The sequence below is a fragment of the Melanotaenia boesemani genome, chromosome 10 (genome assembly GCF_017639745.1).
Source record: "Melanotaenia boesemani isolate fMelBoe1 chromosome 10, fMelBoe1.pri, whole genome shotgun sequence".
Classification (NCBI taxonomy): Eukaryota; Metazoa; Chordata; class Actinopteri; order Atheriniformes; family Melanotaeniidae; genus Melanotaenia; species Melanotaenia boesemani.
In genome coordinates, this window is record NC_055691.1 from 14,124,846 (window position 1) to 14,143,268 (window position 18,423).

General features: G+C 38.4%; 1 protein-coding gene across 2 annotated transcripts in view; it reads left to right on the plus strand.

The window, feature by feature from the left end:
• cttnbp2 (cortactin binding protein 2) overlaps window positions 1-18,423 on the plus strand; it is a 103,954-nt gene that overhangs the window by 66,997 nt on the left and 18,534 nt on the right. Inside the window, exons 5-12 of one of the 2 annotated variants that reach the window (XM_041996671.1) lie at window positions 1,231-1,530; window positions 5,321-5,420; window positions 7,287-7,437; window positions 8,612-8,803; window positions 9,381-9,498; window positions 9,628-9,672; window positions 9,914-10,204; window positions 16,954-17,049. In XM_041996671.1, the coding sequence (XP_041852605.1) occupies window positions 1,231-1,530; window positions 5,321-5,420; window positions 7,287-7,437; window positions 8,612-8,803; window positions 9,381-9,498; window positions 9,628-9,672; window positions 9,914-10,204; window positions 16,954-17,049 (1,293 nt within the window). The remainder of the gene's footprint in view (window positions 1-1,230; window positions 1,531-5,320; window positions 5,421-7,286; window positions 7,438-8,611; window positions 8,804-9,380; window positions 9,499-9,627; window positions 9,673-9,913; window positions 10,205-16,953; window positions 17,050-18,423) is intronic. The other variant, XM_041996672.1, reaches the window with a different exon arrangement.

Here is an 18,423-nt window from a genome sequence, read left to right on the forward strand (position 1 = left end):
TACTGTAACGGTAAAAACAAGAAGTCATCAACAGCAACTTCATCTGTTCTCAACTGATGACAGATTAGACTTCCAACCTTCAAAGGGGTTCCCAAACTTTTTCAAGCAGCTCCCACCTGTGGAGGTATGTTTGGTCCAGCAGGTCCCATCAAATATTTCATGCAGCAAAATAGGAAAAGTCGTTATCAGATCCACAAACAATTCTATAAAGTGCTGTAAACAAAAACTTCAGACAAACTATTAACCAGCACGCAAAGAAAGCAAACAGTTCCCTCATCAGTATTTAACCTGGGATAATAAAAGTTCCTCATTGGGACAGTTTTTCAGCTCTTTCTGAGTTGGATGAGGACACCTGTTAGCTTAATACTGCATGTTAACTAGTATTTTATCTAGGTAATACCTGGAAATTAAAGTAAAATAGCTTTGGTGGTTAACAGTGAGTGATTTAAATTCAAGACTATTTGTTTTGGTTATTTTTTGTTTTCCTTTTTTTTGCTTCTTCTGCACCATTACAAGTCTAGGAGTGAGTGCAGGTGTTACCACGGTGACTGTGCAAAATGCTGCATGCACGAAATATAATGAAATGAAATGAATGAAATGAAAAATACTTTATTAATCCCAAAGGGAAATTCAATTTATTGTTTTATTAATTCATGTTTATAGTTCAGTTAAAGTTTATAATTAGTTTGCACAAGTTAGTTCCATGTCAGGGATGAATCGTAGTGTGCATTATGTATAGCAAATTATCATCTCAGAATATTTCTGTTTATGGGAACTCTTCACCTTCATATCAATTTTGTTCATGAAAATTGTTATGAGTAATATTTTCCTAATTTTATTTATGTTTCTTTAAAATTCATCTTGAAATTTCTGCTATCAGTGACTTTGGGATCTTTACAGTCATTTAGAATAAACTGATTTGAACACTGTTTGGCTGTACAGTTTAAGCTTCTACCATCTAACGCTGGTTACATCCACTGCTCCTGAAACTTCTGGGGAAATTATAAAATATTCCAGATGTTCTGTCTTTCTACATCGATTGTACCTAATCATCTCACAAAAGAGATTGTACTCCTGAATGTGTGTGAAAATCAGACTCGTTCTTCTTTCTTTCCACCTTCTTACACCAATACTCTCCAATGCTCAGCACTTTTAGCCACTTCCTCTCCCTCCTGATCTGCCTCCTCCTAGTTTAACCTAAGCTGCTCCTGCTCCTCCTTCCCCCTGCAGGCTGGTGTCCCTCCGTAGTCTCCTCTCTAAGCGGCAGTGGGCCTGCTGCCCTGGACAGCGGGCACCCCCTGCTCCTCCAAGCTGCTTCCCAGGGAAATGTCACTTTATTGTCAATGCTGCTTAACCAACCAGACTCAACCATCATCACTACCACCACCTCGTCCACCAACACCACCTCTACCACCGACATCACCACTACCACCACCACCATGGAGAACATGCCCGGTCATCCTGACCAAGACCACACCCATCACACCCAAACTTCTGCCCTGTTTGCTGCTGCCCAGAACGGACACACAGGTGAGTTTTAACCAGTGCTGGAGCTTTTGAGGTATGTATTTATGATTGGTCTTTGTTCCATGAGTTGGTCTTTACATGTTTGGTCTAGAGCAGTGGGAGGGGCACAGTAGAAAAAGTTTGAGAACCACTGGTCTAGAGTCAGACTATTCCAGATTATAGGTTTAAAGTTTAGATAAATTACATTAACATTTGTCATTTAACAGAAACGTACCACATGTGTTGGGCTTATTACTTACATTCGTCCCATATTATTGAGCATAAATCTACTTTGCATACAGATCTACACAAACGGCATGAATATACTTTCATCCCTCGGGCAGTTCTTGTCTAAGCACTTCTAAAACTTCTTTCTAAAACGTGTGAGTGTAGAAATGTCTCTTTTCAGTGGGTAGATTTGTTGAAATGTTGGGAGGTCTTCAGTGTTTGTATTAAACATTGTTTGTTTTGTTTTTAAAATGTAGATCATAACCAGCCCATACGTAGCCTAGAACATTTAAAATAACTTGTAGCACTTGACAAGTTTCTAATAATACTGGGAAATACTGGATGTGTGATTTGTTTTTTATGCACGTGTAAATGAAAAAGTAAATTGCAACAATTTTTCCTCAAGAACTTTTGGTTTCATCATTTTTAAATGACAGTTCATTAAATGTAAATATCTTGATAATGTACTTGTTTGCAGTAAAACAAGAGGAAGAATTAAGAGTTTTTGTTTTTAAAGGTTATGATGCTGTTATCTTTCTGGTCGAGCCCACTTGACATCAAATTGTGCTATAACTAAGATGGGTGTGACACCCTGCTTTAAATGATAAGTAATGAAGGTGTAGGTAATTTTTTTTTAATTGTACACCTATTTAAAGGCTGTTCTCTTGTAAATGCATGGCTATGGATGGTATATTTACAAATTAGCCACTTCATTGGACATTAATGAGTTATCCAATACAGAAAATAGTACAGCTTTATAGAATATTTATATTATTTAAACACAACAACTTGTTTTTTTTGTAATATTTTTGTATAATAGTTAAAAACTAAATTAGAATAAAAGTCAAATAGCATAAAAAATAGAAGAGCATCACTGTACATGTCAGTAGAAGTGAAATATTGTATGTTAAAGAATTGTGATGCTGTTCTGTTCATTCATCAGAGGGTTGAAATGAGCAGTAAAAACTCGTGTAATCTGAAAAAATATCAGTTATCAAGTGATTTGGTTCATTTAAAGCTGACGATTGAAATGTTTGTGATACAAACCAGCTATCATTTATCATTTCATGAACATTACCTTTAGGGTGTAAAAAGTAGATGAACTTTATTCAGAAAGTAAGGAAATGTGTGTTTGGTTGGTTATTTCTCCCCTTTAATGATACCAGTTGGTTTTCTATCATACAGGTTTAGAAAGCCTGATCAGGGACTTTTACAAACAAGGTATAACTTCACGCTTCTGTGGAACAACTGGTGTTTATAAGGGGAAAAAAATATCCACCAAACATAACTTTCCTTGCTTTTTGTGCTAAGTTAAGATGATAATGAGAATCCGGCACTACCCCCACCACCCCACTCTTTCAATTTCCTTTCCAGTTTTTTAAGCTAAAGGTCACAAAAAATGCATGTTTTGATCAATAAATGATTGTTGAATGCTATAAACAGTCAATCGAAAGTCTAGTTAATTATCTAATCTTTTCAGTTGACATGCATTTTTATCACTTCCAGTGTTAGTTTGTATTTTCATTACTTCAGTAATTATTATTTCTTGCACAGTTAAGGCCACTTTGATGAAAACATAAAGGGCAGATTCCAGGTTTTAAAGGATAAATGATGACTGGATTTAACACTGCATGAATAATGCAACATAGATCTGTTTCATTTGAACACAATTGTTTTATTCAAACCAACTTTAGATTTAAATTATTGATCAGTGATCAAATATTCATTCACTTTGCAACCTATTTTGCTGCTCTGTTATTTGACTCTCTGGTGTTTTCATAACTTATATTTATTTCACTCACAATCATGATTTCTATCAGGAATGATGCTTATAAATTATAATGCACAGGGTCATGGAAAATCACTGTAACAATTATTAAGTCAGGATCCATATAAAGAATCATAGTTAAAAGTCTGAAAACACATCCTCTAAAATAAATCCTGTATTTTTAAATTTTTTATTTTGTTGTGGCTTCACATTAAAGGACCAGAGGCAGATTTTACTGTAAATACACCTGAGGAAATGTTTTTTTCTGTCAGCAGCAGTTGCACAGAAATGTTCGAATAAAGCTCTTTCTTTTCTCGGGTGTGACAGCGTACATTCAAAGCAGAACATTTCTAAGGAAGATACTAATCCTTGGCAGATTAAGCAGGATGCCGTGTGTGGCTGAGCTGAATGTCTTGAGAATGAAACTGTTTAGAGGAACAATAACTCAGATTAAAACCTTGACAATGTCATTTCTGTATTGCATATTCTAACTGTAAATCCTTGCCACCTGCTATATTTGCTACAGACATTACTCTGCAAAATCATAACCAGAGATGGCTGAATTAAACATGAACGTGTGTTTTTTCTTTGCCATTATTTAAAGTGATTTGTGGTTATTCAGAAGATTTCCTGTCATGCAGGCTGACTCGTGCAGCTTGCAATGAGAGCACAGGCTTTCTGTTTTAGATTAAGCAGAATCCTTTGGGCTGCATGCATGAATTGGCAAGACAACAGCTGTAAAACCTGTTTATTGCTCAGCTTTAAGCAATTGTAGCATTACATTTTGCCTTTTAATGCCTGCACAGATGATTTAAAATGAGTTTGTAAGCACTAACTTGATAGAAGCAAAGCATTGCATTGTCAGGACATGCCCTGTGCAGCAGCTACATTAAGATGTAGTGAGAAGACACTGCTGGTAAAGCCTCTACATGTGCTGCTGGAAAGCTGGTTTTTGTCTCAGCTCCAGCTGATCCTGTTACAGTGGCTGCCATTAAATGAGGATACAAGGCTGTCATGTTAGAGCTGTAACTTCAGCACAGAGTGTGTGCGCTTTCAGCTGACACACGTGCACAGAGACTTATGCACATCATGCAATCACACAAAATAATTCACGCTTGCAGAACCTTGTTGTAGAGAGCCCATTTACCTCTTTCTTCTCTGTCTTTGGGTACACAATTGTAAAGTTTCAGTAGCCATGTTGCTGTATGTTTGAACGCCACTTTTTGGCTGAGAGCTCACAGACTTTTTCTCACACAGTGATGAGAGAGACATCTTTATAATCAACAGAGTCGGCTTTCATATGACACATTGTTTGTGTGGTTTGCTTGAAGTAGTGAAATTAACAGAAGCTGTGAGGTGGACTTTGCTGTTCTCATGTTTTTGTTACATTCACATGTAATTACGTGGAGTTTGAACTGTATTTGGTTTGGATACCATGTTTGGTTGAGTCTTTTAGTTGAGTTTCTCCTTGGTATTTTGGTATGACACATGCTAGGACTGATGCTTCCTAGTGTGTGCAAAGATCTTCTGTACTGCACGAATCTAATGCTGCCCCATGTACAGAGGGCTCTCGCCAAGGAGAGGTTAAAATATATATACATTTTTTATATTTTCTATAAATATATATATTTTTTTTAAATGTAAAAGCTGAATGACCGGTCATTTTACCAAGAATAAAAGAGCTTAGACTCATGGGAAATGTAGTAGTCGTTCCTTCTTTGTTTGGTTTCTGTTCTCTGTGCCAGTTTTAAGCTGTAATGTTTGGTCTAGTCAGCTAACGCAGCGCTCCTCCGCCGTCTCTGTCGTTGTGTCCGTCAGAGTGCCTGAAGCTGCTGCTGTCTCTGGGATTGCCTGCTGATGTTCCCGATGAAAACAGATTCACCCCCTTACACTATGCTGCCGCCCACGGCCACAGCAGGTGAGCTCGTTTAAAACATGCATGATTCAGTAGCAAAGTCAAAAGTAGTGTATTATCATCAAATTTTGCTACATGAACAAAAGTTGGTTTTAAACAAATATTATCTTCAATAATTATCTTACACAACAGCAGTTAAAATATTATTATATTATTATATTTTATAATTATTATTATATAGAATTATATTATAAAAAACTATTATTATGTAACTCTGAACTTAATTATTATTGTAATAAAATACAACTATAATGACAAGAAAGAATGAAAATTGCATGATTTATTTGTTTGAAGGTAACAAGTCATCAGGATGAAGCTGCCTTCCCTCTAAACACACAAATGTTCCAGCCAGGGACAACAAGCAAGGTTACAACCTCAGCTCTCCCTGATTGTGAGGGAGGAAGTGATAATTTAATAGAAAAAAAAAAGATACTGACCTCAAACCTGTGCAAATGTTGTTCCTATTAAAGACAGACGTTTGTTGGAAACATGAAAAAAAAATTGTTTTTAACTTTTTAACTTTTCAAAACATAAAAAACTTTAAATAAAAAAACAAAACGCTGTAAAAAGAGACACATTTGGGGAGCTTTACACTTTCCGTAGTGATTCCGTGGAACAAGTGCAGTATGTCGGGAATTTGTTTAAAGCCAAAATAAAATTGCGTTAATACTCATTTTTTTTTTAAAAAGTCAGCGTTAATTCATAATGCGTTAAGTTGCCCAGCCCTGATTATTTTACTAATTCACTGAGCTAAGTTTATACGTGGCTCTCTGGTGAAACTGTGGGCTTTTACTTCTCCCTAAATAGACAAAGACAACCTTTTAATTGTCATTTGCATGTTGACTTTTAGATATTGAAATGTTGTCCTTGCAAAGTTGGGGTGTGCTGTCAGTTAATGTGTCAACACATATTTTGCTGCAGGGCAAGCACAGCTGGAGGCTCCCATGTGTGAAATGCAGCAGCTCAAGCCAATGCTGGCAACCATTCACGGCTCTCATATGAAACTGTTGCCACCGTGTCCGCTCATTACGGCCACACCGGTTTCATATGGTGGCATTTATGAAGTTGAGACCAGCTCTGTGTTGGTTAGGAAACTAAAACAAACCCAAAATCAGAGCTTTGACCAGGTTGTCACATTTTATGTTTGACTTTCTCCTCCTAAAATATCACAAAAGCCCCTCATTATTAATAATTAAGGATAAGTGAAACATCTGCTCCTACTCTATGGACGCTGTCACTTCTGATCACCAGCATTGATCCTGATTTACAAGCCGAGATGAATCCAGAAGCAGACAGCGAGGCTGCTGCAGTCCGGTGCCAAAAGACACGATGAGGACCAGCTGGGGAATGTGCAATGTTGTAATATCTGATCACTGGTGTTATTTATAGAGTGGGATATCCAAAAGGCATGCTGACATACCCCCCAACCAAATCCCCCCACCCCCGCAACCCACCCACACACACAGAGCCTACTTGATGATTGATGCTAACTGTTTTTTCTGTGGTGGTGAGTCAGTGGTTGTGTAGGCAGACAGGCTCAGTTTTCCTGACGATCCGAAGCAAAGCCATTCTGCTTCACCACCGGTTTGGTGTTAAATTATGTCTTCCCTTTTGTCTGAACAGGTGGTGCAGCGTAAGGGACAACTGTGCACAACTACTAAGAATAAAAACAACAAAAATCTCAAATAACGACCAGCAGAGATGTTGTCTTTTGCGGTACCTTTGTGAGGCTCTAGTGTCTCTCTGAGTTTTTGGTTTAGTCATATAAAACTAAAAATTGTGTCACTCAATCCTCTTGAAACACTAATTTAGTATGCAGGTTAGGTTACTGTTTGTATATGTTGTTACTGTTGCCATCCTTCCTTGCAGCTGTGTGGAGGTGCTGCTGTCTGCAGGAGCTGCTGTGGACTCGGTGGCGGCGGGGGGACAGACGTCCCTCTTTCTGGCCTGCGAGGCAGGACAGCTGGACTGCACCCGGGCCCTGCTGAACGCCGGAGCCGATCGCTCGCTCACCACCGCTGTAAGTCTTCAACACACCAGCTTATAGAGGAAATTTCTGAGTCAGGTAGTTAATTTTTTTGATTGGACACAACAGAGGAACACGTCCTCATACAGTCACCTCTTCCTGGTAACACAGTTTTAGGTTAAATGTGTTTAAATCTGTACATATTATCAGTCCTGTAATTTCCTGAAGTCACATGATCATGCTCAGTTCTTCACTGCCCTTTCTCAGATTTTAGTAACACGCTTCTTTGTTTCACACTCAGCGAGCGTCACATGAAGGCTTTCAGTTTACTCTGGGATTTAGGTGTTGTGATTGGTGCAAGCTCCTTGATGTATGGGACTTTCTGAGTCTCCATGGCAACCATAGTGGGCTAAGAGTTGCTGTGGCAGCATGCAATGAACACCTATATTTAGTTACCTGTTTTGTTCTACATTTAGCCTGACTTCCCTGCTGCCAGAGCCCCTGTAGCACATCCAACAAAGGAGGTATTTTCAGAAAGGTTGGGTCAAACATAATGAATTAACATGAAGGAGAGGATTTAATGTAGGTTAAAACTACAGTCAGAGCTCAGTTTGGTATGTTTTTCTGTACTTCTTTATCATTTATCAACGTTTAAGTACTGCAGAAAATGGAGTATTCTGCATGAACCTTACTAAAAACTAAGTAGGTTCTTATTTTATTATTGAGCTGCATATTTAGCAGTTAACTAGAAAGTTGCTTACAGTGAACTGAAGGGATGATTGGAGCAAAAAGCAAAACATATGTAAGTGTAAGAGAATAAATTGTTTTAGGTGATTTGTTGATTCAAGATTCTCTGTGAAATTCAGTATGAACTAATAACAGACTCAGACTTGTAGATCTATGTGTAACAACACATAGATCTACATCAAAACGTCAGTACAATAATCAATGATCCAGCAGGATTGATACAAATGTTAAACTTGAACTCGTGGGCAGACTTTTGCTCGACTGGTTAACCAACCGTATCATGTATCGAGGCTGCAGCTTCTCCACACACTCGGACCTTTTCCGTATGTTATCCTTTGACTCTGAGCACCTTTCCTGTCCTAATAAAGCCCAGCACACCCCAAAATAATGTGAAAAAAGGAACATGTGGGGCAATTTAACAACAAAAAAAAGCCCTGTAGTTTGATCTCTGTCTGAACCTGTGTACTCTTCCTCTCTGCAGGATGGCTGCACGGCACTACATGCTGCCGTGCGCTCAGGACACGTGGACACGCTGCGTCTCCTCCTTTGCCACCCGGCTCGGGGTGACCCCCATGATCCACCTCCCCCCCTGGCACTGCCAACTGCTCTACTGAACCAGGCCAACAGGGATGGCTGGACCACTGCGCACATGGCTGCAGCTTTGGGCCTCAAGGTGGAAATAAATTAAATATGGTTCCAGTGTTTATCTGCTTTCTGTTGAGGCTTTGCAGAGCTCTCCAGCCTCTCTGTGCTCATAGTTTTAGTAGTTCCCACCGTTCTCATTTACCATATTCTCATTTAACTCTGTAGATCTGATTCTGCAGAACGTTGGGCTGAATATTGAACTTACACATCACACGTAGCTTCGTAAGACAGCTGTAGCATCAATGACCACGCATTAACAGAAATGATGGACCATTACTCTGTATGCTGCAGCATAATACCATCATGTTTCCGTTATTGTGTCTTTGCACATCCTGCATGGGATTTCCTCCTACTCTCCAGCTCTTACTCAATCCACTATACATCATTCACTAATATCCAAGCTTGTCTGTCCTCACAGTGGCAGACTAATGGGATTACTGACCTTGGAGGCTGGAAACATTCAGCTTAAATGATAGCAGGAGACACAAGACTAGACTAGACCTGAGAATCTGACTGGAATATAAATGAAGAACTCATTGATACGTACTTAAACAATGTGGTTACACATACACAGCGTACAGACCCGTCTCCTGTGTGTGATATAGGAGTGTCTGGAGGTGCTGTGCAGCTACAGCGAACAGGACATTGAGAGGAGGGACAAGTGTAACCGCACCATTCATGATGTGGCGACAGACGACTGTAAAGATCTGCTTGAAAACCTCCGTAAGTGTCCACATGAGTACAGCAGTATCCAGGGGTAAGCACAAACACACCATCGTACAAGCAGTAAACAGGTAAACGAAAAAAAACTGAACTGAGCTGTAATGTCCACAAAAATCTCTCCCTGTGCAGGAAACTTGCACAAACTCATGATGGGGTTGCCTGTCGGGGAAAGAGGTAGAGTATGAAAAGAGTTTGTTGCTGTGTTGGTGGTTTGAAGTGCTCTTGAGCAACACCCTGAACAACAAACTGCTCCAAACATAGAGTGATGAAAAGTGGAATATTTAAGCTTAAAACACATAAATCAGGCTTAAGTCACAAACTCTTTTCCAATTATCTTCCCTATTTTCTATTTTATTCTCATATGTGAATTTGCTCAGTGTTGATGATAACTCCTCCCTCCTCTTCCTCCCTACAGATTCATACCGGGTCCTGGTGAGTCTCCAGTGCTCAAGTGGAGCAAAGGGGTCCATCTGTCCAATGGAGGCGCTGGAGGAAGAGGAGGCGAAGGGCTTCTCCAGCAGCCAGATAGTGCTGGGCAGAGTGACGGTCGACCGGTTGACATGCTGGGCCCAGCTGAGCGTCGCCCTCGGCCACGCCTTCACCTCCCACCTCCAGATCCTTTGTGGAAAATCTCAAACAACCGGAGAGGAGGTGCAGCGTCACCCACTAGGCCTCAGTCCCACCAGTATCGCCTCCGTCCTTATTGGTGAGGAAATGGAGTCTTGATTCTTTTTTTTTTTATTTTCCTCCACTTTTCACTACACTCACATTTCTTCATCGCTGCCTTTCTTTTTATTTCCTCCTATTTTTAATCCTTAATGCAGCTCTGTGATCTCTGTAGACAGAGTGGGACTTGTCCGTGTTTTTATTATGATGATGTTTGAGCTGCTGCTCTGGATTCTTTCTCTGGGACGTCACAGTTGCAGTGGCTAAATGCAACTCAGTAAAATTTAAGGTACAAGGTGAATGTTTCGGCCGAAGTCTGTTCCTCTCACTTAACAACAGGTTAATAAATTTAACGCTCCTTAAATAATTAAATGTCCTAAAGTGTATTATTGTACAATGAAGATTATTTAAGGTCATGTAGTAAAAGGATTTTAAAAGCCCTGAGGACACAACTGCTGCAAGGACATAAACTCTGAGTCTAAATTAAAAAAAATTTTGTAAGAATGTGAATTATTTTATGATTTCAGGTCTTTATTTGTTTACATTTTCTCAAATAAAATGTTTAATTTGATCATTCCTTAAATCAAAGCTTGTTAATTGTCTAAATAAACAAGGACACTTAAAGAAATACTTAATAAGCTTTTATTTATTCCATTTTATAACTTTGATATAGACCTTCTTGTATAAAGTAGTGCATAAAACCTGATATTAAAAAGTACAAAATAAAACTTAGAAGTAATGAGATTGATGAAACCGCTTCTACAGGTAAAGTTTTCTTTGTAAATCCCAGTTCACAATGAAACGTACGCTGATAGATCAGCCACATATCCTGTCCTCTACACACCCACATTTAACCATTAATGATCAATACGAAGGGCTTGATGAATGCTGATGCAGAGGAGTTAACCTACTAAAAAGACGAGAGGAGTTTGTGAACCATTGTTCCCTCCTAATTCTGCCATCCTTCTTGTTCTCTAACAGTCAACTTAACAGTCTAACAATGGACCTCAAGGAACTATCTGTTAAATAAATTTCAAATTTCAGTCCTCTGTACATCATTAAGCATTGCAGCAAAATTTCTGTGTTTACTGCCGTCAGAGTGATTGTGTCACACCAAACAGATTTTATTTCTACAGTCGGTGTAATCCCCTCTCACACACTGTTTGAATTTGGTAGATAAATTTAATTTAGTTCAGTTCAGCTTGACTTTTATGGCACCAGTTCATGTCAAAGTCATGTCAGTGCACTTTTAGAGATAAAGTCCAATTCAATCCAACTCATTGTAGTCCAGTTATAATCTAATTAAAACAAACCCATTATATGATCCACATTAGTCCATGTTATAATAACTGTGTACATATAAACCAATTTATAAAAATAATTACCTAAGGATACCTATTGATTGCATCAAATTTTCCATTCTGAGCTGCACGAGGCGACAGTGGAGAGGAAAAACTGTCTTTTAAGAGGAAGGAAAACCTCCACCAGATTCTGAAGGGCAACCATCTGCCTCGACTGGTTAAGGGAGGAGAGGACAGGAAGGACAACAAGTGCCTTTACTTTAATTCAGGATACCTGCTGAGAAAGACAAACACAAGTTAATGATAATAAACACACTGTAAAAATTATCTATCTTAATGTAATAAAAAACACACTTGAGAAGAATTAGATTATGATCAGTAGAAATAATCTGCCAGGGCATTAAGATAATTACATTAAGCTAAGTAAGATTTCCTGAAATAAGAAAAAATATCTGGACTTTAGACAAGTGAAAAATATCTTAAAACAAGTGATGAAATACTCCCATTCTTTTTATTAACCCCTGAAGTACCATAGTATGAATGTCAAGTGGTAGTTTGTATTGGCAGGACATAAAGGGTTAAAGGGTGTTGTTTCATTCTAACTTTGATTTAAAAAAAAAAAAAAACTAAAACAATATAAACTAAACAAGATGATTTGTCTGAATACAAGAATTGTTTTTTGTTTTTTTCATAAAATTTAACTTTTATTTAATGGATTAGATTTAAACAGGACAACTTCATTCATTCCATCATTCATTCACTCCACGTTACCACACTGGTGGTGGTAAGACCCTCCTGCCTCTCCGTCTGTAGGGGCAGTAGCTGCACCACACAATCCATGTTATTGGTCTCTGTGACCACCAGCGATCATTCATATTCCTGACTGGAGGCAGGGTGGGGGATGTGTCTTGCCAAAGGACAGATTGACCAGAATGAAATTGGAGTTGAAGCACCAACCTTCAAGTTACTGGACAACCTGCTCCTACCACCTGTACTGAACTGTGTGCTCTTCCATGCTACCAGCTCTCCAATTATTGTCTAGTTGCTCATGTTTAACATGTTTTCTCTCAAAGTGAGGAAGAAACAATACTGAAAGAAGCATTACTTTGATAGTTTGGAGGGTTTTTACACCTAAAAGAGGACTTAGAATGAGTGTTTCACAACTTGTTTTAGGAAATCTTATTAATTGTAATTTTCTTACTGGACTTGCAAATAATTTCTAAAGTGCTTTTTTCCTCATATGAAGGTAGCTCATTATATACAGGTATTTGTATATAGAAAAACATAGTAAAGAGAGAGAAACGGAGGGAAGTGCCCATGGCATAATGGGATTTCCCCCAGCTGTCTAAGCCTATAACATAAAACATGACATATTAAACCTAATGCTGTTTTGTTAATCACGTGAATAGTATTCATAATAACAACATGAAGGACATGGAGGTTTAAGGGTTGTTAGATTTTAGAGTCTGCTCTGTGCAGTATCTGTGCTCATGTTGTGTCTCCATCTGTACATCTGTGAAGGTTCTCATTCATCCGGGTCTTGTTTTCCCCCGTAAGTTGATTAAAGTCAACTGGACTGAGTTCTCTCTCACCCAGAAGAGCTTCTTCAGTTCTGATAAGGAGGAAACTTGTCTTCTTGTATCCCCTCAAGATTTTCTACTGAGCTTTATTTTCCCAATGAAAATACTCATATTAAAACATTTTGCTTTGCTGGTGGTTTTTCTGCTGCTGGTTCTTAAAACAGATGTTATGATGACAAATTGTGCCAACAGATAACTTGTGGGAGCAGCTGGCTGAGCTTTCCAGTGGAATAATTTACCAAAACTAATAAGAACATAGTGGGAATATCAGGAATAAATTATTATTTGCTTGTAAGTTTCCGTCTGTCTTGTCTAACAAGAGATTTACCTGCAGATGCTGCATGTGACATCAGCTCAGTTGTTGCCAAGCTGCAAACAAAACACCTCCTTGGATTCATGGTCATCTTTGGAGATTCAGTTCAGTTCATTTCAGAACACTTTGTCTCAGTGAGGGAACTATACATAATAACATGACACACAATCAGGACAAAAACTAAACAAAACTGTTGCAGACAGCTGAATAAAATGAACCATGGTAACCTGAGGTGGGTCTGGATGGCAGTTCAGGAGTTAAATTGCCATGGCAACAAAGGTTGCTTTCCTCCTTTCAGTCCTGTACTGTGGATGAAGATTTCAATCAGGCCTCCCTCAGATTGACTTCTTTTACTTTTTTATCACCTGGTATTTATCGTAATTTCAATTATTTAGCTACTTTTCCCCAAAAAGAAAAAATGAAATCTCCAGCAGTATGATTTCCTCCGTGGGGATCAAGTTTATAACTGTACACAAGCAGGTGGTGGGAATGTAGTGTGTGAGCTGCTGCACAGACTCTGTGTTGGGTTTTATTTTGAGTCTTATAGAAATGAAAGTTTCTCCTGGAGCAGTAATGGCTGACTAACCGAAGCATGAATGACAGTGATTGTTATAATTTTGAGCTCTGACATGTGATGTGAGATGTCAGCTTCAAGGCTGCCGGTCAGAGCTTCATGGATCATGATGAATAAGTGATGTGTCAGAAGATGTGAGGAGTGTATATGTTGCAACTGCTTCTGTTTTTCTTGTGATCAAATGTCATCACTGTGTGTTCGGCTCTGTCCTGAAGGCTGCATTGGGCTAGAATTACGTGTGTGTTTGTGTGTGTGTGTTTCAGAGCAGCTCTGCCTTCATCCCAGACTAAAAAAAAAATAAAAATGTCTTGTGCTTGAAATGAGGAGGACTGCTGCTCTTCCTCTCATTACATCGATCTGCCGCTCAGTTTCTGTCTTCCAAACTCTAAAAAATAGAAGCTGGTGTGCTCATGTGTGTTTTGGAAATAATGATGATGATGATTATGAAAGAAAGCTGAGAAACTATGCATAATGGATGAAGTGGCTCGGGGGTGCTTTTTGTAGAAAATGTCTGTCTTGTGTATCAGCAGGGATCAAACGGCAGACATGCAGACGGTCTTTGGTGTCTCGTGTGTCTCCATATGTCGCATGTAGTTTTCATTTCTCTGTGTGTTTCTGTTCTGTATTCTTTACATGCATTTATATTAGACTCATTAATCTTTGTGCTGAACCTTTACCATGCTTACACTCACATAACTTTGACTTAAACATGAGAATTTTTATTTTTATCAACAGACGGACGGACATTTTATTCATGAAATTTATGATCATTTTGACATTTTCATAAAACTGGACTTCATTTTTGGCCATAAACAGCTGAAACGTGGATTCATCTGAACAAAAAATTCACATCCACCATCTTTTTTCTTTTCATCTGAATTGTGTTTGTGTCCAAAACGTGCTGCAAAGTTTCTCTGCAGAGTTAATATAGTGTAAATGTAAAGGCAGACTGTGTTAATCTTTTTGATGAGGAGGAGTTTGACACCTCGTGATGAGTCATAACCTATCCTTACTTGGATACAATGAGCTTTTGGTAGATTTTCCTTTTATATCCAAACCTGGCACCCTTACCTGTCAACACTTCATCTGTTACCTGTATTTTCAACATACTTTTTTGGCTTTGCTTGCTTCTCTCCCAACTTAATTCAAGTGTGCTTATGTTATCAAATTCTATATTTGTTCATATTTTCTAAATACAGTGACTTTGATCAGTGAAGACAGTGAAAATATTTTTTTTACTTACTGTTTTCTGTGAAGCTGAAGTGTTAGTCCCCCATTATACCCACTAAGCATCTGAAAAGTCCCTCCCAATACATGACCTGCTCCTTTTGTTGCTTTTGGTTTGTACATTGTTGTTGCAAGACAAGCATAAAAAAAGCAATGCCAAAAAGATCATTTTTCATAAAGCTGGATGTTCTATTAGTAAGAAAAACCTCCAGTGTTTTCCAGAACAGTTTCTGCTGAAGTTGTTATAAAAGTGCACCAGTAGTTCAGTAAGTTTCCTGCACAAATGGAGACAAATGCAGGCCCTGGATGTCATCAGAGGAGAATTTAACCCAATTATCTACAGCTTTACAGCTATGACTCAGTTAAAAGAGCTGGCCTAAATCATCTGTTTTTATCTGGACTTTAAGCTTCTCAACAGCCAAAGAAAAATCTCAGAGAAAAAACAAAACTTTAGAAAACTGTCCATGCAATGGTTGGAGAAATGTACTTGGGATTAAGTTGTACTTCATTGGAGAGATTTGGTGAACCTTGGAGGACATTGTGATATTATTAGACGTTGCAACTTATTTCTCCCGCTCCCAGCGGTGGATATTTTCAGAAGACATCAATAGGCATAATCACTGATACATGGTACATACAGGTGACCATGTTGTTCTTAACTGCCCCACGTTTCTGTGTGTACAACATTAAATTACAGTACAACAACTAATCCTTGACAAAAAGAAGTAAAAAGAAAATACTACACCCATCCCTTTTTCAGCTTTGTGTGTCAGTCTGGGGCCGAGGTGTCAAACTCAAATACACAGTTGGGCCAAACTGCTTCAATATTTATTAAAAACTTATTAACATTGCACATATTGAACCCGGAACTAACAGAGCCAGTTAGCTATTGCCTATAAAACAACATTAATCAATAAATAAATGAAAGAATTCTATTCATGTGTGTTGCATTCCTGTCTTATGGCTCTATATGCATTTTTTTTTCATAGTAATTTCAAGAGAAAATATTTTCTACAGAACAGGCAAAAATAATTTTCTCATTTGAAAAGTCAGATGTCCTGTAATAGCAAGAGAAAAATGCACTCCTTCATGGATTTAAAGCACTCTGCTTGGACTAATCAAGGACATTCACAGAGTTGTTCCTAAGCCACTCCTGTGTTTTAGGTTTGTGCTTCAGGTCATTGTTGTTGGCCCAGTGGGAGGTTTTTTATGCAGGATATCTCTTTACTTTTACATGTTCATCTTTCCTTCAACTGTGACTGGTTGCCCAGTCCATGCAGCTTTAAAACACCCCACAGCATGATGCTGCCACAACCATGCTTCAGTGTTAGGATATATTGATCAGATCATCAGCAGTACTGGTTTCTTTCATATATACCACTTTGAACTGAGGCCAAAGACTTCAATCTTGGTTTCGTCAGACCAGCAGAGTATTTTTTTTTTTCTCAGTCCGGGGATCCTTTGGGTGATTAACTTCATACAGGCTTTTATGTCTGAGGAGAAGCTTCTCTTGGGTCCCTTTGCCATAAAGCTGAGACTGGTGAAGGGCTGCTGTACTTTTGGAAAATTGTCCCATCTCAACACAACATCTTTGGCTTTTCCTTTAAAAACACACTCTGTGTGCTTTAGGTTAAATACAAATGAGCCAGAAATCAACAAAATGTGAAAAATTGCCAACATGGCAGAAAAAAACCGCAGCAGAATGTGTACCATTTGAGTTCATGTACATTTTTCAACAGGTGTGTGTTCACTATGTGTGATTCTCATGTTCCCATCTTTTTTTTTATCTTACAGGAGATACTGAGTGGTTACCTGGTCAGGAGCTGTCTTTATCCCCCTGGGACCTGGTCAGGAAGCCTTTCGGCCAGTGCATCACCATCCGCCTCAAAGGTACAAACCTGGCAACCCAAGTCTGTGTTTGTCCAGAGCTGCTGTCTCTTCTAACTGATACCATTTGGTGGATGAAAGGGTCCTACAAATCTGTTTTGGATGCGTTTGCACTGTAGACACTGATGTACCTACTGAGCAACACCACATGAGGGAAAAACTCGAGCCAGGACATGTTTGCCAGATAATTGCTTTAATCACATAATAAGCAGTCTAAATCCAAACTAAATCAAGATCAACATAATTATTCTCAGTCATGCAACACAGAACAGGTCTGCCTCTGATGTCAAAGTCTGTACTTTAATGATGAACATAAAAAATTAAAACTTTTAAAGTGTTGCCTTTTTCCAAGTAAAAAGGCAACATGTATCCTGCTGCAGAAAGGTGTGAGGACCTTGAGGTTTATACATAAATGTAGTTCTCGTGCACGTACTGTAGTTTCCTCTGATCTGTTTGGAAAAGCTGCAGCAGGTCAACACTGACTTTTAGCTTTGCCTCTAGTTCTTAATGACTCTGGGTAATCAGGTGTTTTATCTGTGCAGATATAAACATGTGATGGACCTCAAATTTACAACACCCTAAAGGGAAATTTTAATCTTGGAGACAAACTTAAACCTGTTGAAACAGCTACTAAAACACTTTTCCTACAATAATCAGAAATACACTGACTTAGAATAAGTATGTACAGACTTAAACTGTGAAAAATATCAAAGCTAATGATGTTTATTGTAGAGCGAGAGAGGAGAAAAGTGATGATGAGGATCGCCTCCGTGACCAGGCTGGAAATGAAACGTACATTGTAATGTCTATAAATAAAGAGTCTGGACAAAAAAATATTTAAAAAGTTAAAAATGTTGTGACATGTTGCAGACTCCTTGATACACTTGATAAAATTAAACTGCAAAGCAAAGAAAATTGTATTTATTTATTTATGTTCTAAACATTTTTTGGTTGTCTTTTTGTCAATTTTTACCTTTCCCACGGCATCCCTCTCCACGGCAGCATCCATCACAACTATATGTTCCAGGTGGTTATGCATATTAGATGATGACCTCATTTAGCAACTTTTAGGACAGCAAATAACCACTTTTTTACTGAGGAGTTGGCAACAGTGCCGTCTTAGTCCCAAGTGATCAGTTCACAAGGGGACGGCTCTAAAATGCTAAATTCAAGACGCTTGTTTTAATCTAGAAAAAAAATCTAATGATAGTTTTTATTAGCGATATTAATATCAGCACATACATAATATACCAGTGTCATTTCTAACCTATATTTACAGACAAACACAGACTGGCAGGATATTTGTTTTTAAATGTCAAACCCTTCTCTACCAGTCTGATGACATTTTATCTTTACCATCTTTTGCAAAAGCATCTT